Source organism: Mesocricetus auratus, unplaced genomic scaffold (genome assembly GCF_017639785.1).
Source record: "Mesocricetus auratus isolate SY011 unplaced genomic scaffold, BCM_Maur_2.0 Super-Scaffold_100006, whole genome shotgun sequence".
In the NCBI taxonomy this organism is placed as follows: Eukaryota; Metazoa; Chordata; class Mammalia; order Rodentia; family Cricetidae; genus Mesocricetus; species Mesocricetus auratus.
The window spans coordinates 17,322,596-17,346,218 of NW_024429190.1; the positions used below are offsets into that span (position 1 = coordinate 17,322,596).

The 23,623-nt window shown below is 49.8% G+C and overlaps 1 protein-coding gene across 2 annotated transcripts in view; it reads left to right on the forward strand.

Moving 5' to 3' along the window:
• The first annotated feature begins 1,116 nt into the window (after positions 1–1,116).
• Positions 1,117–23,623, forward strand: part of Crmp1 (collapsin response mediator protein 1) — a 47,358-nt gene continuing 24,851 nt past the window's right edge. The window contains exon 1 of one of the 2 annotated variants that reach the window (XM_005068836.4): positions 1,117–1,538. In XM_005068836.4, coding sequence (XP_005068893.2) covers positions 1,158–1,538 — 381 coding nt within the window. In that variant the 5' untranslated portion in view covers positions 1,117–1,157. Of the gene's footprint in view, positions 1,539–5,018; positions 5,478–23,623 lie in introns of those variants that run through there. The other variant, XM_005068837.4, reaches the window with a different exon arrangement.

A 23,623-nucleotide genomic window follows, 5' to 3' on the forward strand; every position in this document is an offset into this window, starting at 1 on the left:
ATAGCTAGAGTAGGCTGTCCTCCGGATGTGGGAGGTGCCCATAGATGGAGGCTGTTGTCTGCCTGTGTGATTGCCTGCTGTGTGTGTGTGTGTGTGTGTGTGTGTGTGTGTGTGTGTGTGTCCCTGAGTGTCTGTCTCTCTCATGTCTGGTTGAGATGTGTGTGGGTTCCCTGTCAGTAGATTACAGGCGGGTATGTGTGGAGGAGCTCCATGAGTTGCCTTTGCTACTCTGTGGAAATTATCCATCCTGAGATGTTTTTGGAGTGTGCATCCATGCGTGTGGGTCATTGGTTCATGTGCAAGCATCTGGGAGTTAATACTAACACGGCCCCCTTGCTGTGCAGTAGGAACCTCTGTTCCAGAGTTCTGCAGTCTTGTATCATTTCCTCTTAGAAGGTTGACCTCCGAGAACAGGGATTTCATTATACTCCTAGCTCAGTCCTCAGCACCTGCACTACTAGTGCCAGACCCTATTAAGCAATCACTGTAGTAGCATTGAGTGAGCCAATGGGGAGTTGGATGTGTATGACTTTGACTGTACATTTAAGTTCATTTAACTTCTGATTTTTGTATGTGTGGGGCTGCTTGACAGTGAGAATCCCGGGCGTGTGTGTGTGTGTGTGTGTGTGTGTGTGTGTGTGTGTGCATGGCGTGCCAGCTGTCTGGAGGGAGCATGGAGGTACCTGACTTGGTATGTACCAGCATGCCTATTCAACCCTCGTGTGTGAGGTGAAGCTTCACCGTGTGTGTGTGTGTGTGTGTGTGTGTGTGTGCGTGTCGTGTGCACGCGCGCACCGCCCCCACCCTATCTCTGTCCGCACCCTGCGCTCCTCCAGGAAGCGGAGAGCTGGGTGTGTGGAGGGCACTGCGGCTCGGCCACCCGCCCACCGCGCTGCGGTTCCAGAACGTCACCATCCTCTCCGCCCTGGCCGCGGTCCCGCCTCCGCGGTCCTTTGTAGCTGGCGGTGGCGGCGGCCGCGGTCACCACAGGCCCCTCCCCCGTCCCGCCCAGACCCCGCCCCTCGTGGGCCACGCCCCAGCCTTATTCCCTCCCTCCCTGCCCCACCGCAGTCGCGCTTGGGCCGCCGCGGGCCCGCACCGAGGCAGGCGCGCAGCGCGGAGTCAGCAGTGGCGAGGGCTGACCGCCGGGGTCGGGGATGGCGGAGCGGCGGCGCGCGTGGAATACGGAGGACGACCTGCCGGTGTACCTGGCGCGGCCGGGCAGCGCAGCGCAGACCCCGCGCCAGAAGTACGGTGGCATGTTCGCCGCTGTGGAGGGCGCCTACGAGAACAAGACCATCGACTTCGACGCCTACAGCGTGGGCCGCCGCGGTTCCGCGCGCACGCCACGCAGCGCTGGCCGGCCCGACGCCGTGGGCCTGCCGTGCCCCGGCGGCAGCGAGGACACCGCCAGCGATGTGAGCGAGCCCTCAGGCTCTGCTGTCAGCTCCCCAGGCGACCGGGATGACAGACCGCCGGCGTTGCGCATCCGATGCCCTGCGCCCCGCGACCTGCCACTGGGTCGGGACAATGGCCAGGTACCTTCGGGGCGCGTGGACCGGACGTGGGGGGCGGGGCCCTTAGAGACCCATGGCTTGGGCGACGCGAGGGCGAGTGCTAGGGCCCACTGCCACTAGGCTCTGGGGCACTGGAACGACCCCTCCCCCATTTTATAATACAAGAGGCTCAGAGAGGTTGTACGTTAGGCTAGGGTTGGCCAGCATAGCCTCTGGACTCTGGAGGAATCTCTCAGGTCCAGAAAACCAGAGCCAGGTTCTGAGGAGGGAAGTAAGTTGCTGCCGCTGCCGCTAAGGGACCTGTAAACTGAATTTAAACCTCATTTCTCCTTCTGGGGTTCTGTGAATAGGGAGCATTCTCTGTCTTCCTCCACCCATCTATTCTCGCACTCAGAGATTGTGGAGAACCGGCTCTGAGAGAGGTTCACTGAATGACTCTGCTCACATGGCTGCTCCCCGACCCTCACTGTGGGACGATTTGGTTTAGGGGTTATAGATGGTGGGCAGTTAGAAATCATCCAGGGACACTCCTGGATGTGCCAGTTGGAGGGGAATCTGGGATTTGAACACCATCTGAAAGTGAGGAGGGGTGGCAGGGAAAGGCATGGACCCTGTAGGTTTTCTTCCCTAAGTTGGGATTTACCAGGGAGCACGGTTGGAGTGACCGAAGAGTCTTGGACTGGGTGACTGAGGTCAGAACCACGTGCCTGGGAAACAGAAGTTGGAGTAATTCTGGGAGCTGTCCCTTGAGAGCTGTCTGGTCTGGCTAGGCAGCTTGGCCCCACCCTCCAGAAGTTCCCAGAGTGGGCCAAGCTGTGAACTCATTTCTAGAATTAAGTTCATTCAGGTAGAGAGTGATCAATAAATGCTTGCTGTTGAGTTTTATTATCATTCTCTTTTTAGTTAATTATTTAGCTCTTCCCATTAACGCTATGAGGGGCTCAAATGAGGGGGGAGAGAGGGAAAGAGAGGAGAGAGAAGAGAGGAGGGAGAGAGAGAGAGAGAGAGAGAGAGAGAGAGAGAGAGAGAGAGAGAGAGAGAGGAGAGAGAGAGAGAAGAGAGAGAGAGAGAGGAGAGAGAGAGAGAGAGAGAGAGAGAGAGAGAGACAGAGAGAGAGAGAGAGAGAGAGAGAGAGAGAGGAGAGAGAGAGAGAGAGAGAGAGAGAGAGAGAGAGAGAGAGAGAGAGAGAGAGAGAGAGAGAGAGAGAGAGAGAGAGAGAGAGAGAGAGAGAGAGAGAGAGAGAGAGAGAGAGAGAGAGAGAGAGAGAGAGAGAGAGAGAGAGAGATTGAAATTGGACAGGCGTTTTGGAGAAGGAAATTGCCTGGCCTGATGGTGGTATCCTTGCCTCAGGCTCTTTCGCCCTGCGCTGGAGCTCTCCGTGGTCCTGAATCTGAGGTCCGCGCGCGAGGGAACTAACTAGAGTCCAGCCTTCGCGCCCCCTTATCCTTTTATCTCCTCCTTGGTAGTCGGACCTCGCGTGGGAAATAGGATCTCTGGCTCCACCAGAGGCTTCAGGACTCTGAAACCAAGTCATCACCTGGAACCAGCCCAGGTGTTTCACCTTTAAGCTGTCTCCATCTGTGACCCGGGAGTGGCAGTGGACTCTCAGCTTCCCTTAAGGGGAGTACCAGGAGGCAAGTGCTCTTTGTGCCTGACATGGAGCTGTCCCTGGCTTAGAGGTGGTGGTCAGCGTCATCCACATCAGTTTTTGTCCCCAGCTTTGCCATGGTCGACAGGACAGCTGTACCTTGGTGTTTCTGTACGCTGATCGCTTCACTTGCTCCTCTGTTCCTCCCTCCTGGTCCCCTCTGTCCTTTCTCCTTGGCTTTTTAGGGATTGGACAAAAGACTGCATCTGAAGCCTCCCAAAGCACTCCCCGGTGGGGACTGTGGGGCAGAGGAGGTCGCGGCCCCTCTGGATGGAGTAATTTACTTTCTGAAGACCACAAGGCTTGGATTGCAGAGGGCTGGGGATCCGGGACTGGCATCACCATTCCTCAAAGGGTGCCCGGCCCCTCCCCCGCCCATAAGGCTCTTTCCTGGGAGGGAGGAGGGGTTTGTACAGCGCAGGCGCAAAGTTTGCGGTTGCCAGAGGCCAAGGCTGCAGTGCTTTGTACAGGCGAAGTCTGCTTGGGAGCAGAAATCTGTTTGGCCAGTCGTGAACATGGCTCCTCCCTATGACTTGCACGTGGCCCAGCCCCTCTCGGTAGCCTTCCTGACCAGAACACTCTGACTGACCCCAGGGAATACCCGGGTACTGGAACCTATGATTTAGTGCTGAGGAAGGGAATCCAGGAGTCAGCTGGAAGGGCACTGCTACCATCCGCAGATTCCTGTCACTAATGAGAATTTGGGAGCCAGAGCACAGGCAGGACTTAATGAGTAGGCAACCCGTATGAAATCTTCCTGGATCTGGCTTCCACCCAGATATTAGCGATATTAGCTCAGCGGCAGCTAATGTATGTTATTTTATCTCTGCATATGTGCGGAATTTTACCTCGGCAAGCTTCAGTATAGGAATCTGTGAAAGGGAAAAATCATAGCATAGTGTGTTCCTGTATGTAAGCTTTACCTATAACTACCTGGTCTCCTGCAGTGGACTAGGGAACCCACTTTCTCCGTGGGGTGGAGGATGCCAGGCCCCAGCAGGGTCCAGAGATTTTTCCATACCTCACCTTCCGTGGCAACCCGGAAGTGGAGGAGAGTGTCTATGCACATGGTCAGTGGAGATAATGGTTCAGGCAGGAAATGAGCTCATCGGGAGAGAAATTGCTTGCTCTTCCCTGGGGGCAGCTGGCCAGTGCTTTGAGGCCTGTTGGGGCTCCCTCATCCATCTTCTGTCCTCTCTTGGTGAAGTTTGGCAAGCATTGTTCTACATTCTTGCTTACCTCTCCCAGAGCAACATTGGGACCATGGGGCCCATGGACTTTGAATTCTCGAATGAGAGGCAGGAGAACTGCCTTCTTTCCCTGTTCCCAGAGCTGTAGAGACTTTGGTGCCAGTTCTAGCTTTCCAAGCACTCACTGCCAGACCACTGGCCACAAAGACAGGACACTGTGTGGGAGAGTGGCCTGAAGGGTCAGAGCTCATCACATGGGTTCGGGCCTCTGCCTGCGAATGAAAATGGAGAGAGAAAAGAGAGATGAAAGCCCTGGAGATGGGTCTGGGAAAATGAGTAGCCCTTGACTGAGGTGGTACAGCGTGAATGTAGGCTTGGGTTTGTACATGGAATAGAGTCCATTCAAAGGAGAAACATAGAAGAGGGCTGGGGATCCGGGACTGGCCTCACCATTCCTCAAAGGTGAAACAGAGAAGGAGTGGCCTGAGTGGTGCAACTCTGAAGGGCCAAGGATGTACCTAGAAATTAGGGAGGAGGACTTCCGGCTCACACTCCCTCCCAAGCACAGGTTACATACAGAGACTCAGAAACACCTGTGGCTCTGCCCAAGGCCTTTGCCCCCGCGCGCCCGAAGGCTGTTTCTTGCTTTTAAAACAACACTGAAAAGCAGATTCTCCTAGTTACGCTAGCGAGGCCGGGGCGAAGGCGAGGGCGCGGGGCGGGGGTCGGGGGCGGAGTGGGGGGATCGGAAGGGAAGCGCTTCCTGGTTCGAGCCGAAAGGGGCGAATCCGGATCTGCTGCCGCCGCCGGGAGGAGCTGTCTGTCTTCAGCGCCCTCCTCTCGCCCTGCCTCTCCCTCCTCCTCCCGCCCTCCTTGCCAAGCCGGGAGGTGCAGGCAGCCGGAGCAGCGGCGGCGGGCCGAGCAGCGGGGAGTGGGCAGCGGTGGGCGCCGAGCTTCTGTCCTTTCTTCCATTCCTTCCGGGCCTTTGTTGCCGCTCCCACGAGTAGCACCACCGGGAGAGAGCCGGATAGGGCATCAGACAGCCGGCAGGTCCAGCGGCCAGGCGGAGGGCTCCAGGGGGCCATGTCTCATCAGGGGAAGAAGAGCATCCCGCACATCACGGTAAGCGCCCCACCCTGCCGTGGTGCTTTGTGGCGTGATGGTGGTCTCCATCAGGGTCCAGACCCGCGGGGGGACAGCAGAGGCGCCCCCGGAGGCTTCCTGCGTCGCCGCGAGTGGGGCGGGGCCCGTTTCGCCGAGGCCGCCCCTTCCCCCTCTGGGGACAATGAGGGGGAGCCCCGCATGACAGGGCGGGGCTGGAGTCTCCGGTCCCTCTCCCCGCGGGCGTGCAGCCCCCTCCCTCAGCGGGATGTGCCAGGAGGATGGCGTGGCTGGGAGGATACGGAGCTGAACAAAAGAGGGAGGGGCGCGGGCCCCAGCCCCCTTCCTCGGCCTCTTGCGAGGATGGAGAGGGTTTGCCTGGCCTACTGCACCTGGTTCCTGCAGCATCCCTCCCTTGCACCTTGCAGCTTTCAGAGGAAGGAAAAAGATGTAGCTCTGCACTCCCTGTTTACTGATGGAGTGGAAGGCCGGAATTGGAGCTGCGCCATGATGGAGGCACCGCTCCCACGTCTCACTGCAGCTAAAAATAACCCAGTGGTCCACACTGGCAGCTGCGGCTTCTTAAGAGTTAACCGCAAAGGCTGAGCAGCCCGAAGGTGGGGTAGTAATGCTGGGTGAACATCTGGGCTGTGTCCCTGGGTGTGGCCGGAAACAAAGGAGGCCTGATCTCTAAGCTTTGTCTAGGCAAGGAGCTAAGGGTGATGAGGTCAGAAGCTATATTCTCCACTGAGTTCCTGCCTGGTATTAGAACCGGCAGACAGCTGTCCAGAGATGGCAACCCAGAGACAGGGGTGGCAGTGCTGGAGCATCCAGGTGCCCGGAGGCGGGATTCCCAGAGCTGGCATTCCCATGGGTGAATCTTGAGGTTTGAGGGTGGAGACTCGGCTTGACTCATGCAGGGTTCTGGCTCAGAGGCAGTTCCAGGGACCCTGCAGGGCAGCTTCGGGTTAGAGGTGGGTGCTGACTTTAACTAGGCACTGTCAAATGTGACACCCTGCTAGTTTTGTGGTCCTAGGAAGGTCCTTTCAGGCAAGCACTGTTGTGAAGCACGGGGAGGCTGGAAAGTGGCCTGTGACTATGGGTGAAAAGGATGGTAGGGGAGTCTGTTTTGCACCTGGCTTGCACCCCTCCTGAACCCAGCTCTGGTCAGTGGACCTCTGCTGAGTTTCTACCTACAGATGAGACTCTAGGGGATGGAGGCTGAACCATATCTGTCCAATTTGTAAGCCCTGTAGCTAGGGGAGGTCTTTGGAGGGAATGTGGTGGCCATTTGCCAGGGATGAAAAGCAGGGATTATTTGAGCTGGTTCCTGCTGGAGAGCCTGCTGATCTTGGGCCTCTGCCAGGGAAACTGAGGCAGGTGATGAGGTGGGGCTGACTCAGGGACTAATGAGCTTGGGGTCCTTCTGCATTGTGTGCTCCTGGCAGATCTAAGCTTCAGGGTGCCAATGTCTCAGGTTGAAGTTCAACAGATGGCTGCTAGGCAGGTCTGCAAGAAGGGCTTCTTTGGAGTCATTCCTATGGCTCTCAGTCTATTGAGTTGCAGGGCCATCCTGCTGTGACCTTCTGCAATGGAGATGAAGGATCAGCCTTCACACCAGATGGCTGAGGGTATGTATCCTGCTATGGTGTCTTTCTGAGCCTCAGTGCTTTGATATCCATCGCAGGTGCTCCCACAAGACTCATGAGGCTGGCCATCCCAGCAGAGCTGTTAGTGAGTTGGCACACTTGACTTGTGAAAGAAAGGCTTGGGTACCACTGGCCTATCTGCAGCTTTAATACCTTATGCAAAGCAGGTGATTAGCCTGTGGGACAATTGCAGAGATGGAGTGGTTCCAGTGAATATGGTGAGAAGAGATGCAGAAAGGATATCTCAGACGCAAAAAAAAAAAAAAAAAAAAAAAAAGCCCACTAGAAGGCACTTGTTCCTTTGGAGCACATTGTCTGCCCTAACCACAAAAAAATGTGGTTTTTAAGGGGAAATAGCAAAATTTAGAGGCTGGATGTGAATGGCTCTGCCTTGTAAGATGCTTCCTGTACCTAGGGAGACCTTTTGCTAATGATACATAGACTGTTATGGAGGATTGGGTCCCCTTTTAAAATGACACTGTGGCTTTCTAAATGCTACAGTCCTCACAGTCACTGGGCACTTTATAATAAATGCTTGGTGTCTGTCAGACACAGGAATGTTTAAAGGAGATAGCCTTATCTCCCACAGTTAGCAATAATTGACGTCTAATCCATAAATGGCCATAAAGGTTGGTGGGCACAGTAAAGGGGAGTATGGGGTCTGTAGGCAACTTTAGCAGGTATGTAGAGGACAGGGAGGCTTTAGGGGCAGGTAGGAGGAAAGCCAGCATTATGGATTCCTACCTGTGCTGCCATGTGGCTTCTCTGCACACTGAAAGCATTTGTTGGAAAAGTCAAAGGTGCTACAAGCCCCTGAAGAGAAGACTGAGGTTCATGAAGACCCAGAATGCAGGCCACGGAAGCAGAGAGCACAGCTGTAGCTGCAGGGTGCTGGATCACTCCAAGGGCCTCCCAATCTCTGTGATGGGGAGATCCACAGAGATGGAGATCTAGGTTTCAGTGGGGAATTCAGAGGTGTGTACCAGAACAAGGAGCACAGGACCACACAGGCCATGCCCCGATGGACAGACATGGAGATGGAATTAGAAAAATGCCCTCCTCTGATTGGCTATGATGTGGAGTCATTTCTTCTTTTAAGCATCCTTCCTGAGATGATGGACAGGCTGGCCTGATGGAGAAGGAAGATAAGGAAGATGGGAAACACACACTTAGTCTCTGTCCCTGGGGGCTGTTTAAAATATTGATGAAGCTCTTCCTTGGGTGGGTTTTTCTGTAATGAATAGCACAGATGGGGGTTAACATAGCTGAAGCTGATTACAGGTGCCCACTGTGTTTACTAAGTAGAGTGTTGTGGGTGTGTCTCTGAGCAAACAAAGGCACTGGGCTCCCTGGCCATGAAGAAGCTCTTGGCTCCCAGAGGAGCCACAGAGGTGGGAGCGGGGTGCTTGCTCAGCTGTGTGCTGGGGGAACTTGCTACCAAGCTTCTGGTTATTATTAACAATGGGACTTGCGTCTCTTGCTGTAGTCTGTATGACTCCTATTATTTCCCACATGGACTCGAGAACCCTGGGAAGAAGGTAGCCTAGGTGTATCCATCAATCATCATGGCTCCCCAAAGGGGAGACTAAGGTTGGAAGGTATGCAGTGGCCGGTCAAGGTTCTTTCACTGGGCTATGGAGGAAATATCCATGCTCACATTCAAGCAGGCAGAGTGAATGGGGTGTTCTGCTCACTGTGTTGGTGTGTGCTTGTATATGTAAATATATGGTGGTGTGGAAATGAGTGTGTGTGTGTGTGTGTGTGTGTGTAGTCAAACAATGAAGACAGGGAAGAAACTTATATTGGGCTGAAGTTATGATTCTAATGTAAAACATATGAGGGAATAAAAGACACAAACAAAACAAACAAACAAAAGCAAATCCATGAAGCATATGGCAGTCTGTCCTGAAGGGGACATTGGTTTAGAGTAGATGTTCATTTTTTATTCCTTGAGTCTTTGTACAAAGGCATTGGATACTTGCATAATTTGGAAAATCCATTGGAAGTCACACACCAGCACTGAGGACCCAGGAGGAGCAGAGAATTGCACACCAGGACCATTGTGGCTGATCTGAGCTCCTTCCATCCAGGACACAGACAGAAACCCCCAGTAATGTCAAGTTCATGGACAGGGAGAAGTGAGCCAATTTCTAAGGGAAAATGTTTTTATTACAACCAATTTTTCTGTTTTTTTTATTTCAAAACTGACATCTTCTTGCTTAGTTAAGATAATGGATTTCATCATTAAACTTTCATACACGTGTATTGTGTAGCTAGATTGTATCCACTGTCATTACCCTCCCATTTCCTCTCAGTACCACTAGCCCTCCTTTCTCTTCCCATTTTGTTGTTTCTACAAATGGCCAAATTTTTCTTTTCTTTATGTACAACCACATTTTTAAGGAGGGCTTCCTAAGGGACAGGGCAGTGTCACAGCACAGTGACACCACCAGTTTTGAACACTCGTCCTTTTAAATAATACTTTTGGTTTTTGAATTTTTTTGAGGCAGGATCTTACTCGGTAGCCTAGGCTGGCCTATAACTTACTCTGTAGCTCAGGTTAGCCTCGACTATCAATACTCTTAATCTTTCCAAGTGCTGAGATCACCGGCTCGAACCACCATTCCTTGTGTCAGTTGTTTCGTATGTTTATTACAAAGCGAACTTGGCCGATACTCAAATCATGGAACATATTCAGTGTATGTAATACTCCCAAGAGTTCCTGGCACACAGAAAAGTGTCAAACAAGTCAGACATGGCTCCTTTCTCCTTATTCATGTGCCCGGAGGAAATAGGAATTTGAATTTCACCTTAGTAGCGACTGTACAGGATTCCTTAGCAAGCTTGCCATCAAAGTGACAAAGCACACACACCTGAAACAAATTAATAGCAGCTAAAGGACAGGTCGAATCAGAGCATGCCAGAGGAACTCTAAGATAAGGATTAGGCCTTGGCACTGGCTAGAAGCAACAGAAGGCTTCAGGGGTTTCACGGTTGCCTGAACGAGAAGTTGCTTGCTGGGCACAAGGATGGAACAGCGTGCATGAGATCTGGATTGGGAGAGGAGTGCCACCATCAGAAGAAGGTGAGGAGTTTTACACAGAGGAGTCAGAAGGTGAGAGACTGGAGAGAGATCTGGATGCCTGGGCAGCTGAGGATGCTTCAGGGCTGTGGAGGTCAGAGTCTGTAGAAATAACACAGATTCTAAGGAGACACCCGATCTTGGGCAAGTCACTTCCTTTTCTTAGATCTTGAATTCCTTTTCTTACCTTGAAATAGGTGAGGTGGTTGAGATTCAGTGTTACAGGGCATTCTGACGCCTCGTGGGTCATATGAAGGAGATGGTGTGTTACAAGAAACAGTGACGATTCTGAAATCAGGATGTCTGGGTTTGAATCTTGAAAGTTCACACAGTCTCCATCCACCAACTTTTCTCTATGGCTGTGTATAAAATGAGACTAGTAATAACAGTTATCATGGGGCCACTCTCTCCCATCACTAGCTGAAGAAACACATGAGGTGCTGAGATTAGTTTGTGCACAGAGTAAACACCACATGGGTTAGGTTTCAGCACAATCACTGGGACAGTGTATTTATTAGTCACTGGTATGCAGTAGTACACAGCCCTGAGATCCAACTCTGTCCATACGCTGTAACCATGCCCCTGCTGCTGTTGGAAGGCACAACTGCCCCATGTATTTCTTTACATTGAGACCTGGGCTGAAGGAGGAGCAGACCACACAGACTTTAGGCATATTTCAAGTCATAGGGCTGAGCCCCCAGTCAGCATAAACCTGGAGTCAGTTTCCTGGAAGTGGCTGGAGGATTTGATGGGCCAGTTCTGGCATCAAAGAGATGCTTGTAGTCATCTCTCGAAAAGGATGCTGACCTTGTTATGGAAATGTAAAAGCGATGGAGAAAAGGCACAGTGCTGGTCCTTAGGTGGGGTTGACTCAAAGGGCAGTTAGCAGTACAGGTTGGCATGGGGTGAAAGGCAAGGGTCAGGTGTAGAGAGGGAACCACGTAGAAGTGTAGAAGAGACACTGTAGAAAGGCAAATGGAAGCCATTCCAGCTGCCGTCGTGGGCATGGAGTGGTATGCTGGAACCATCGCAGCTGAACTGTGGGTCAGTGACACAGTTTATGGAGTGCTTTAGCAACATCTGTCTGCAGAGCTCTGAGTGCTCACAGGTACTGAGTAGAGCCTGGTTTGTTGCTGTGAGCAAAAATGAAGCATCTGGTGCTGACAAGACAAAGAAGCCTCAGAGGTCGTCCCCTGTCTCACAGGACCAAGGAGAACTAGGTCAGGGCAGCAGACAATGGGATGGTGTTGAAGGGTAAGTCTGTGCAATTGGGGCCGCTAAGGGCTTCCGGGATGTAAGGAAACATGGCTGCCAACCTAGCTGGTGGTGGTTGGTATTTAAACCTTTCAGGAATGCTGCTAGGTTTTAGAGTATTTGACCATCATTCCTGGTTAGAGAGGCTGAGAATCCCATTCCCTGGATAGACATGATGTCTAGATCCTAAGTTTTGCTCTGAGAAAATGCAGCTGTGAATTGGTGTTAGTGGTTCATGAAGTGGGTGAGAGCTGGGATACTTGACAGGTAACGTGATTCAGCAAACACAAGTGGGCTTGGGAGGAGGCTCAATGTGTAAAATGCTTGCCACACAAGCATGAGGATCTGAGTCTGCATCCCTAACACCCGCGAAAAGGCTGGGTGTGGTGGTACACATCTGTAGCTCCAGCTCTGGGAGGCATGTGGGGCACTGGGTGGTATGACGGGCAGATTCCCAGAGCTCACTGGCCGGCCAGCCTAACCACATCATGAGCTACAGGTTCAGTGAGAGACTCCATCTTAAATAAAAGGGTGGAGAACAACTGAGGAAGACATCCCAAATCATCATCTGATGGAGAGAGAGAGAGAGAGAGAGAGAGAGAGAGAGAAAGCAAGAGTGACTAGGTGACAGGGTGACGTTGCTGCCTGTGGCTGTGTGAACATCCAGTCCTTTGCCTCAGGAACATAGAGTTCCCTGCTTGAGAAGGGTTACTCTCCGTAGCATTCTTCCTTTGCCAGCAAGATCTTTTCTCTAAGGGTGGGGGCTGTGAGCTCTTTAGTTTCTCATGTCCATATGCTTCACTTTACCATAAGCACACGGAGGACTGGGAGACTCGTCCCTCCTCAGTCTCTCTTCCGGAGCACCCCTGCATTTGCCAGTTACCTAAGGGACTCCTTGCTGGGGGGGGGGGGGGATGGATGAGTCCACATGGTAAGCCGTGTGATTCTTAGCTGAGTGAGCTTTAATCTGTCCTTGCATGGATCCTCCTTCCTTAAGTCCTGTCTGTGGACCTAGCCTGAGCTAGTTTGCACCATGGAGGGCTTTAGAAATGGGGGATCTTCTAGAGTGGAACCTTGGCAGTAAGGAGAGAGCAGATCTGCCTTGCCGATGGGCTTTGCTGATTTTCACACTGGGCAGCACCCTTTCCAGAACTGCCCATGTTCAGTATTACTCTCAGTGGCTTGACTCAGTAATAACCTGGTGTCAGTTCCAAAGAAGACTCAATGGATCTGATACAGAACCAAACCTTGTAGAGCAAACATATGACTACTTGAGGGATGTAGTGCCGAAAATCCTCAAACCTCAAAGTGGGTGTAGTGGGCGTGTACACATGTGCAGACATGCATGTTGCTGGAGATTGAATCCAGAGTGTCGTGCATGCTAGTCAAGGACTCTACTACCAAGCTATGTCCTTAGCAGAAAAGGTGCTCTTTGTCATAACAGATCCTGAAGGCTCAAGTCCTACCTACTGCAATCTCCACAAATATTTGCATTCTTTAACCTCTACTTTGAAGGGAATCTTATAAATGCTGAGAGGTTTTCTGTGTTTGTGTAGGGAAATGCCTGACATGATTTATTCTCCTAGCTCATGCAGGAATTCCAAATGCCTTCTCCTAGAATCTTTACAGTTATAGGAGGTCACCACCTCACAACAGCTGGGTTAGCTCTGGGACAACTCTGTGGCAGGTGTTTCTTTTGTGTAGTGCCCTTGTTTGGCCTGAGAAATGACCCAGTGCTCTACTCTCCTGCTGCTCTCAATACTATGGGAGAGGTGCTTCAACTGCTAGGGCCTTCTCCTCAAGCCACCACAGTTCTTCTGTGCCAAGAACAGAATCATGTTTGGCTTCTCTTCCTCTCTGTCCCAGTCGGCTTTCTGCTGCTGTGATAAGACACCCTAACCAAAAGCAATTTAGGGAAGAAAAGAGTTTGGCTTACACTTTCAAGTCATAGTCCATCACTGAGGGAAGTCAGGGCGAGAACAAAAGCAGCAAATCAGATCGGGCTGCTACTCTGTATCTTACAAGGGATCTCTCAGTCAAGGAACTACAACAGAAACCATGGGGGAACACTGCATGCTGTCTCACTCACAAGCTGATGATCAACTAGTTTCTTTATACAGCCTCAGGCCACCTGCCCAGGGAATGGTCCACCCACAGTGGACTGGTCCTTTCCACATCAATTAACAAGACAGTCCTTTACAAGCCCATAGGCGTGTCTGATCTGGGCAGTCCCTTGATTGAGGATTGAGACTCTTCTCTCAGATGACTATAGGCTGTGCCAAATTGACAGTTAAGGCTGCAGGATCCCACCCATCTTTTCACTGAGCTTTATTTCTGGACATACAGAGCAATAAGAATCCAAAATTAAACTTAAATTATTTGGCATTGATTTTAAAATAATAAACAAGGAAAATTCTTCCTACTTCCTCAAATGCCTGAATGCAGATGTGTGACCCAGAATCCTGTATCTCCTGGGCTGATGTTCAGTGTGTGGGCAGCTTCTGGGCTTCTAGATCTCCTGGTAATTCCACAGGCCAGAGCTCTAACTACTTCTGTTTATGGAGGAGGAGTGCAGCCTGCAGAGGTGACATGGGGGATAAGCTGCAGTCCCAGCACCAAGTGGAGGAGTTGTCTCCTAGGAAATAAAACAGATAAAGCTGAGCTGAAAGACGGAACACCTCGGGTGTACTAGCCAAAGGTACAGACCTCACACTGGAAGAGCTTCACGTGGTGCTAGTAAGACCACTGGGACGGGGAGGTTGAGTGGACCTGGCGAGTGGTCTCCAGTATGTCACAGGCAAAGGCACAGGTGGCATCAGTATTAAGTGTGGTTCTCATGGAGGATCCTTGGAGGGCCCTTCTTCCCTTGGTAGGAAATGCTTCTGGAAGTTCATAGAGAGGGGTGAGACAGTTGGGCTTGTGCTTCAGAAAGTCACTATCTGTCATGTAGTAGAAACAAGAGAGGCAGCAGGGAGACAGGTGAGGGACAACCCAGGTCAGATGCAGCCGAAGGTGGAAAGCATCAGATGGCTGTGGGGACCTTGCCAAAGTGGACAGTGCCAGGCTCCAGGTGTGCTGTGCTGGCTGTGCTGGAAGCTTGATCATCAGTGCATTGTGTTGGACACAAACCTTGTAAGAGAAAACAAGTGATGATGCCGTGAAGCTGCCTGCGTCCTTCTGAGTGGATCAGTGTAGTCAGCACGGGGATGGACTACAAGAGGGAGTTGTGTACCCTTCTGGATGATCACCGTCCTTTGCCCTTCTGTTTCTACCTTGGCTGATCCACATAGATCCTGTCCCAGGTTGGCTCTAGACTCCTCCAGAAGTACGAGGGGAGTTACTGTATAGGTGCCAAGTGGAACAAGGTTAAAATTCTGGAACCATCTCTTGGCTATTTGACTTGGAGAAAACGAGTTGCCTTCTCTGTGTTTCCCCAGTTGTAGCAACTACTCTCGCTTCCTATGGGGATTTAAGATTTACAAATGAAAATGTGGATTTAGCTAGGGCCACCTTTTGCAGGCAGCAGGAAGGACCTGCCCACTGGGGTCTTTAGAAAATGCGGCATTTTACAATCAGATGTTCTGTCATTTGAGTGTTTCCTACATTGACCAGTAGGGTGGGCCTGAGATCCTGCTGTAGTTGTCATGGAAACAGGCCTGAGCTCTATTCCCTGGGGACGTTTCTGATTCAAAAAGGAAACACCATACTGCTTCCATCCAGGCAAAGGAAGGGTAAATGGGCATTAATTAGACTGAGTTCCACACTGGTTTCTACTCCCTGGGTCTCTCCTGACTATGGAAGCATAGGCTGCCATAAGGATGATTTTGTGTGAATGAATAAACAGCTGTGTTCAGCTGTGTAGTAGCACTTGCTGCTACCAGGCAGCCTGGTGGGAGGTGTGAAGGGCCTACTGAGGGTAGGAGCCCTGCTGTGGCAGTTTGAAGTGTTTGGACTGTCCAGCTCACAGCCAGCCTGTGTGTTCATTCACTGCGGTGCTGCACTGTACTGTACTATACTGTATAATACACACACACACACACACTCTCTCTTTCTCTCTCTCTCTCTCTCTCTCTCTCTCTCTCTCACACACACACACACACACACACACACACACACGGTGGCAGGATTGGGAGTGAAAATCACAACCTGTTGCAGAGAGTTGACACCCAGAGATGTGGGGATACTTAGTGATGCCATTTGCTACTTATATCTGGACAACATGAATTTTGCTAAAAGCACCTGGGCCAAAATTTTTACCAGTCACCCCAGAGTGGTTTGGAGGCCAGGTAGGCCTGACGCTGTGTTGTGGTCTGTCTGTCTGTCTGTCTGTCTGTGTGAACACCTACATAACCTATTGAATTTTTGAGTTTTGAATGTGAGCCTTGCTCACTGACAGGGCTTGGAGAGCTGATAGCATTCAAATTCCAACTTCATCTTCTCCCCTTTCATAAGAGAAATCAGCTCCACTTGTGTTCATTTTCTGACAGGTGTATTTCCTCCAAGGTATGGCCTCCACGTTCTCTGTGAGGCTTATTCCCATGCTTGCCTCTTAAAGAGGAAGTCCCACCTCCATTCTCCTTGGAGTGGTCTTTGTTTTCTTCTCTTTCCTGTGTGTGAGTCTGGGAGCCTTCACAGAATCTATGACCTGAGAACAAGTGATGACTCCCAGTCATCGATCGACCCCAGGGCCCAATCTTAGCATCAGCTAAGCTTCAGAAGGGAGGGACTCCAATCCACCATTTGGAGAATTAAAATGCTGAAGGAGACTTGTCAGTATTTGAAATAGGGGACCTCCATCATGAAAAAAGTCATTTTTAGTTCTGTGGGGATGTAAAAATTGAAAAATTTCCAGCCAGCCCAGAGAGAAAAGCAGCAAGGACCTGCAGTGTTGGATGAGGCAGGGGAGCCTCAAGCGTCCAGTGGACCGTGTTTCAGGACCACGGATAGCACCCACAGCACCCATTTCTGACTGGAGCACAGAACCTACCTGACTTTCCGAGGTTGTGCCTGTGGACACTCCACTATGGAAGTGTTTACCTCCCTGCTTGCAAATTTCCACTCATATTTGAGAGCCCAGCCCAAGCAGCCCCTCTGTGATGACTCAATCACTGTCTTTCTTTCCTAATCACAGCTTTAAGCCTTTGCTATTTTTTGGATGGCTGCGGCTGACCAGCCAGTAATTTTTGGATAAATGTTAGTTAGGTAAGAATAGCACCTCTTTGCTGTGACAAGTCACAGATCATAGTGGGTTTTTATGTGGTTTCTGACAGCTGCCTTTGTGGAAAGGTCTGATTTCATTCCCACCATGTGGAAAGAGAGCATGGACACGATAGGAGGTGGGATTCTTTTTTGTTGTTGTTGTTGTTGTTTGGTTTTCCGAGACAGGGTTTCTCTGTATTGTTTTGGAGGAGGAGGTGGGATTCTATATGCCTCTTGGGAACTGACTTGCTGTATGATCTAGACCCACCCCCAGATGAGTCTTAGTGGGGGTAATGTTTCTGTTGTATGGATAAGAACACCTGAAGTGTTGAGCTAACTTTTGTTGTATAACTCCACAAAATACTTCACATCTGGAGAAGGAAAAAGGCCTCTTGTTAGCATGCCTCCTATACAATGGGTCTGGTAGCAGATAATATCAGGCTTGGAGCAAAAGCTCTTCCCCTGGCCTGGACCACCCTCCAACTCCCAATATTCTTGACAATAGAAACACCAGTGCTGCCTAGGCTCTGATGGACCTGCCGAAAGGTGTTCAGCAGCCTCTACCCTGTGTGGGCCCTGCACTCCATAGGTGTCCATCTCCAGTCAGTGGGGCAAGAGCTCCAGATACTCACATTGGGGGAAAGTGACGCATCATTTGTCTGCCTCTACCATCTTCTCTCTTTTTCCACCTCTCCCTCCTTTATAAATCATTCTCTCTCCACATTCCACCCTCTTCAAGCCTCTTTCATCTTCCTCCCTCTTCTCTCGTTGCTGTCTGACTCCTGCCTCCTCCCACTCAGCAAATATTTGTTGAATACTGTGTGGCCCCAGGCTGGTTCTTGGGAATGGAGCAATCTGATGCACAGGACTCTGGCTATAAAGTATGGGCAGCTCAGCAGTGTGTGTGTGTGTGTGTGTGTGTGTGTGTGTGTGTGTGTGTGTGGCAGACAGGTGCAGTGCAGGGAGGTTGGGAAGATGTGCATCTTACAGCAGTGATGGCATGGAGGAATTCAGGGTCATTTACTCACAGAAAGACCCATTCCCCCTCCAGTCACTTCCAGGTGGACAGTTGTGTTTTGCTTTTTTCCCTAATGTTTTATTATTTGTTTGTCCTTAAATTTTCCTAGAAACTATGTGAGTAGTCCAGTGATAAGCCATTGGTGGTGTGACTATACTATCACACATCTTTGACATTTTTTCTGAAGACAATGTCCCAGCACTTAGTTTCCATGTTACTTCAGCTCTCAGGAAAATACAAGATAAACATGACCTTCCTTCCAATTCATCTTAGTTTTCCCTCCCATGTTACCGTCATCCGGAGCCCAGACTCCTTTTTGTGAAGGACATTCATGTCCCCAGGGTCTCACAGCTGGAGACCTCTCTATGTTCCTTACTCTGAGGATACAGTCAGCTCTCACACCTGTGGGTTCAGTGTTTCATGCTTCAGCCAACCACAGATGGAAAATGGCAGACAGTACTTTGCATCTGTTCTTAGCATGCACCAACAACACTCCCCCCCCCCACATTGTCTGTGGTCCTTAAACAGAAGAATCTGCCGTGGTGTCTCCAGTGGACTCAGTGTTCTGTGTAACCCAGGGATGACATAGATATTTGGGAGGATAGATAAAGGTTGGAGGCTAATTCTGCACCATGAGTGAGTAGAACCCATGTGGCTTGTGGCATTTGTGGGTGGTCCTGAAGCCACAGCTCTGTTATATATGTAGGGGCTATACTCAGGTGAAGGACTCCACCCAGACCTCTGCTCCCCAGGATTCTTTCCTCATGGGACTCCCTCCCTGGAGTATAGCCAGGCTTCTTTCTTCATGGGGTCCCCTTTCTCCGGAGTCTCTTTCCTACTTTGCATGGTACTCGTTCAGGCTGGGAATGAGTGGTTTTTTTCTCCTGAAAAGATATGAGTGGAGATCTCCTCTGTTTCCTTTCATCCCTCTATCATCATGGCTTTTCCACACTGGGCTACAAAGGCTGCGTGGTTAGTGTCCCCCATTAGACTGAATGCCATTAATGACCAAAACCTGTTTCTTTCAGCTACACACACCCCTTCCACAAACAACTGTTTCTACAAGTTTTATTTGTGTGTGTGTGTGTGTGTGTGTGTGTGTGTGTGTGTGTGTGTGTGTGTGTGTGTGTGTGATGTTGGGGATTGAACTTAGGCCTCCCATGGACGTGAGGCAAGTACTGTATCACCACACTTGTAAATGGTTACTTATGAAAGACAGTTCTTGTCACAGGAAATGAATGAGAATACACATCTGCCAGGCCTGAGCTCAGTACCATTCTTGGCCTTAGTTATTTGCATTTTCCAGATGAGGAGACTGAGGGATGATAAGGTAACCAGATGTGTGGTGAAGAGGTAAGGAGTGGGATCCTTGACTGTCTGCTCTGATATTGCTCTCACATGAGGCTGGGACAAGGATGTGAACGGTGCTAGCCATAGCTCCCTTCTGGTTGTTGTCACTGTGGAATTAGCCAGCAATTCCCAGAATATTCCATTCATCTGTTCAATTTTTTCTCTAAGTCCTCTCAAGGTGTTTCATTTTCTGCCTACTTCCTGAGGCAACATGTGGCCACACTACCATGTTCTTTTTTATTAATGTATTAATCTTATGCATTGACATTTAAAATATGTACCTGCATATAGCTTGTGTAAATGCCTAGTGCATGAGGGATTATTTGTTTATGGATTTAGTTTTGTTGTCCTGGAGATGGAGTCCAGGGCCTTGTGTATGTTTGGCAAATGTTTTCTCACCGAGACACAGCCTAAACCCAGTGATATTTTCGTGTGCATACCTGTGTATGTGTGTGTGTATGTTATGTGTGTATAAGCCAGAGGACACCCTTGAGTGTCATTCGCCAGGTACCACTTGTCTTTTTTTTTTAACTAAGTCTCTCAATTTGTGTGTAAGTCACTGATTACACTAAGTTTGTTGGCCGGTGAGCTATAGGCATTTGCCTGTCTCCTCCCTGATGCTGGGATTTCAATCATGTACCACCACTCCTGGCTTTCTTTATGTGGATTCTGGGGATGGAACTCACATCCTTGAGCTTGCAAGGTAAGCACAACTTTACTGACTGAGCTATCTACTCCGCCCCCAAAATGGAGTTTTAGAATGCAAGGTCCAAGGATCAGAGAATGTTTCTAAACTCCATCTGCTCACGAGGTGCCATGAATTCTGAAGTGTGAAGATATTTTAAAGTGCGTCAGCAGTGTGGTTTGGTGGATCCCATGTGGACAGGAAGTTGAGAGTCCTTGCATTTGACCTGAGCCTTGGTTATTTGTGCAAAGCCGGACCACCCATGTTCCCGAGTTTAATCTGTCTGATACACAACATTCCATGCATCAATCACGAAGAGTATGATTGTCAAAACACTTTTACCAGTGTGTCTCCTACGGAAATTATCCCACTAAATTGGCCTACCCCCACTCTGCTAGTGCATGGTATGAGTTTGAGAAAGCTTTATTAAGTTCTCTGGAGTCTTCATTATTTACCATGCACCGGCAGGGTTAGGACTGTCTGCACGAGAAGCCTTGCTGCTATGCCAGGTAGGGTTTCCTGAACTTGCCACACCTGGGAGCCCCAGTCCATTATGACACCTTCTGGATGCCTCTGAGCTGGAGATTTGCTCTGAAAATGCCTGCTAAGGGCTGGGGAGATGGCTCATTTGGTAATTTCTGGAGTGGAAGAGTAGATTTGATTCCCGGAAACCACATTAATAGTCAGACATGGGGGAGGGCTCAGTTGGTAAGGGCTGGTGTGGAAGAATTTGGATCCTGGAAGCAACATTCAAAAAACAAAACCAAAACCAAAAAACCAGACATGGTGGCGAACTTATCATCACAGCACAGGGAAGACAGTGATAGGTGAATCCCTGGGGATCATAGGCCAACCAGCCTAGCCTAATTGGCAAGGTTCAAGCCAGAGCAGACTGTCTCAAAAGAGCGAGATCAGATTCTGGAATATGACAGTCAACCTCCACACATCCGAAGGCACCCTCCACATGCAAACGCACTGCCCCCAGAAATACACACACACACACACACACACACACACACACACACACACACACACACCCCAGAGTGGGGTGGGGGTGGGGGTGGAAGAGAACTGTTAAAGACCGTATAGCAATCATTTTCGGGAAGGGATGAAGACAGAGAGACAGACACATCAGTTCTGGTCTTGTGTATATATTTTCTTCTACAGATTTCCTGATGCTTATCCCCTGGTGGTCTCTTTCACATACACTATCTGGAGATAGCTGGAGGGGTGTGTTTGAGCACAGGCTCTGTCATGTGACTCTGGAAGCATAGAGCAGGCTGGGGCTGACCCAGCACACTGGCACACAGTACATTTAAATACCTCCTTTCAGGCTGTGCCTGAGAAACCCACTATTAAATGTGACAATGTAGACACTACTCCCTGCTGTGTACCAGCTGTGGATGACTCATGTTTGCCTGCTTTCTTGTGCTGGGGAAATCTGGCCTCCCACTTGTCTGTACTGCTCCAACATGCAGGGCCCAGCCCCCTTCTGTCTGATGTTTGCACTGTCCTCCAAGGTCTCATGGGGTTGCAACATCCTCGTTGCTTACTGCATTAGGAACACAGATCAGGAAGTTGGACTTGGAATGACTGACCTTGGATCTCTCACTCTAGAGACATTCCAGATGGGGAGTGGGCATTGTTCCATACTTTTCTCCCTCTAACAAATGCTGTCATTTCTTATCTTTCCATCCTCACCCAATCATCTTTCAAGTACCAGTTCAGGCACCTCAGCATGCCAATCTGCCCATCATCTTTCAGTATATCCATCTATCTGTCCATCCATCCATCCATCCATCCTTCTTTGATCTATCCATCCATTCATCCACCCAGTAATTCATTTATCCATGTCATCCAGCCATTTCTTAAGTTTTCTATATCCTTTCGTCCTTCCTTCCTTCCTTCCTTCCTTCCTTCCTTCCTTCCTTCCTTCTCTTCTTTCCTTCCTTTTTTCTTTCCTTCCTTCAATATATGGATCTGCGTTGGTTAGGTTTTACTGTCAAGTTGATACAACTTAGGATCACCTGAGAAGATGATAACTTAGTTGAGGAAATACCTCCATCAGATGCCCATGGGCAAGTCTTTGGGGGCACTGTCTTGACTAATGATTTACAAGGGAATGCTCAGCCCACTGCAGATGACACCATCCCTAGGTAGGTATCCTGGGATATACAGGAAAAACTAGCTGGACATAGCACACGCCAGCGAACAAGCCAGTAGTAGCTTCCTCCCTGGTTACCGCCTCTAGGCTCCTGCCTTGAGTTCCTGGTCTGACTTGTCTCAGGGATGGATTATAACCTGGAAGTTGAAGTGAACCCTTTCCTCCATCAGGTTACTTTTAGCCAGTGTTTTTATCTCAGCAGCAGCTAGGAATCTAGTGGGGGTAAGCCACATACTATCCAGACATGGATACAGCCACGTGGCATACAGTCTCGTAAGGCTGTGAAAACAGAAAGCAGGTGTGGTGTATAGGTGGCAATATGTGATGCTCTCTCAGATGACGCTGGCAGAGCTAGGTTTGAACCCTGCTGCAAGGTACAAGATCCCGTGCTTTGCTTCTGCTCAGCAAGACTCAGCTTCTGTAGCCTGAAGTTTCCCTAGGCTTGCTCATCTTCTGCTTCCCTACCACAGCAACTGACATGGCAGGGGGATCATTAAGGCCATAGCTTGTCCTCACTATTTCAGGGTTCCAGTAGGCTCCAGCTTCAACTGCACACTGTTTAACTGGATCTGCACTAGTTGTATTTGGTATTTTCACTTCTGCCTTTCTCTGCTTCCTCTGTCAGATTCCCAGGTCCCCCTCGGATCCTTTGCTGTCTCCTAGGTGGTCCTATCAGGCTCTCTTTCAGGAGACTTGGTTCTTCCTATTCTCTGTCAAACTCCCTCCTCAAAGGAATGGGGTTTAAGGTATAATATGGGGAACCATGGAAACAGTAAATAAACACACTGGGAAATGTATAGCCTCGAAACTACAAATGATCAAATCTTAATGCTGAACAAAGCTCTTGGTGAAATGATCACAACTTATGCATCCACAAGGAAGAGTATCTTAAAATCAGAATCATGAAGAGCACGTCGTAACTTGGGAATTGCTTATGGCGAAAGGAAAAAGGCAGAGCTCTCTAGTTTGCTGGGCTTCGCATAGTCTTTGATGTGTCCGTCCCTCCTAGCCGTCTCCTTTTCTAGTACTTTGTGTGGTCCAGCCTTCCTCAGCTTATTTATGGGTTTGAAGCTGCCCTACCTAATCCCCGATGAACCTGGAAGACCCAGTCTTGCCCTCCTGACCCCCCCAACCCTGTGGCTCATTAAGCCTCTACCTCTCATTTGTCAGCCCCGAGAGCAGACTCAGATGCTCCTATGTCCTCTGGCTTTTCAGAGGCTGACCCTGACTGGGAGCTGAAGTAATCAATCAGGCAGCATGTGACCCATGCAGCGGGTGAGGGCATGATAGATGTTATAGAGTCAAAATATCAGAACGTCTGGACTTGGACCACCTGTGAGGGGAGCAGGATTTTAATCTTTTCAAAAACATGATTATTATCATATTAAAAAGTGGCTGAAGAAATACTTGTTTTACAAATGACCCAGTTTCTCCAATTAATGAGTGGAAGTCAGGAGGGAGGAGCTAGTGCAGACAGCTGGGAGTCAGAGAACTCAGGGCAGGTGCATTGGAGGCTGCCCCTCCCCCCAAGTAAAAAGACATTTCTCAACAAGTAAGTAAAGTTGAATATAGTCTGATGGGGGATTGGGATAAAGGAAGTGTTATTAATCAGTTAGTGGGAATTGCAAGTCATGCTTATAGTTTACTTTAAAAGTCCATAAAGAGGGGTTGGGGAGATGGCTCAGTCACTAAAATTCTTGCTAAGTAAGCAGAGGACCCGAGTTCATATCCACAGCATTCACATATAGTCCATCATGACAGAGTGT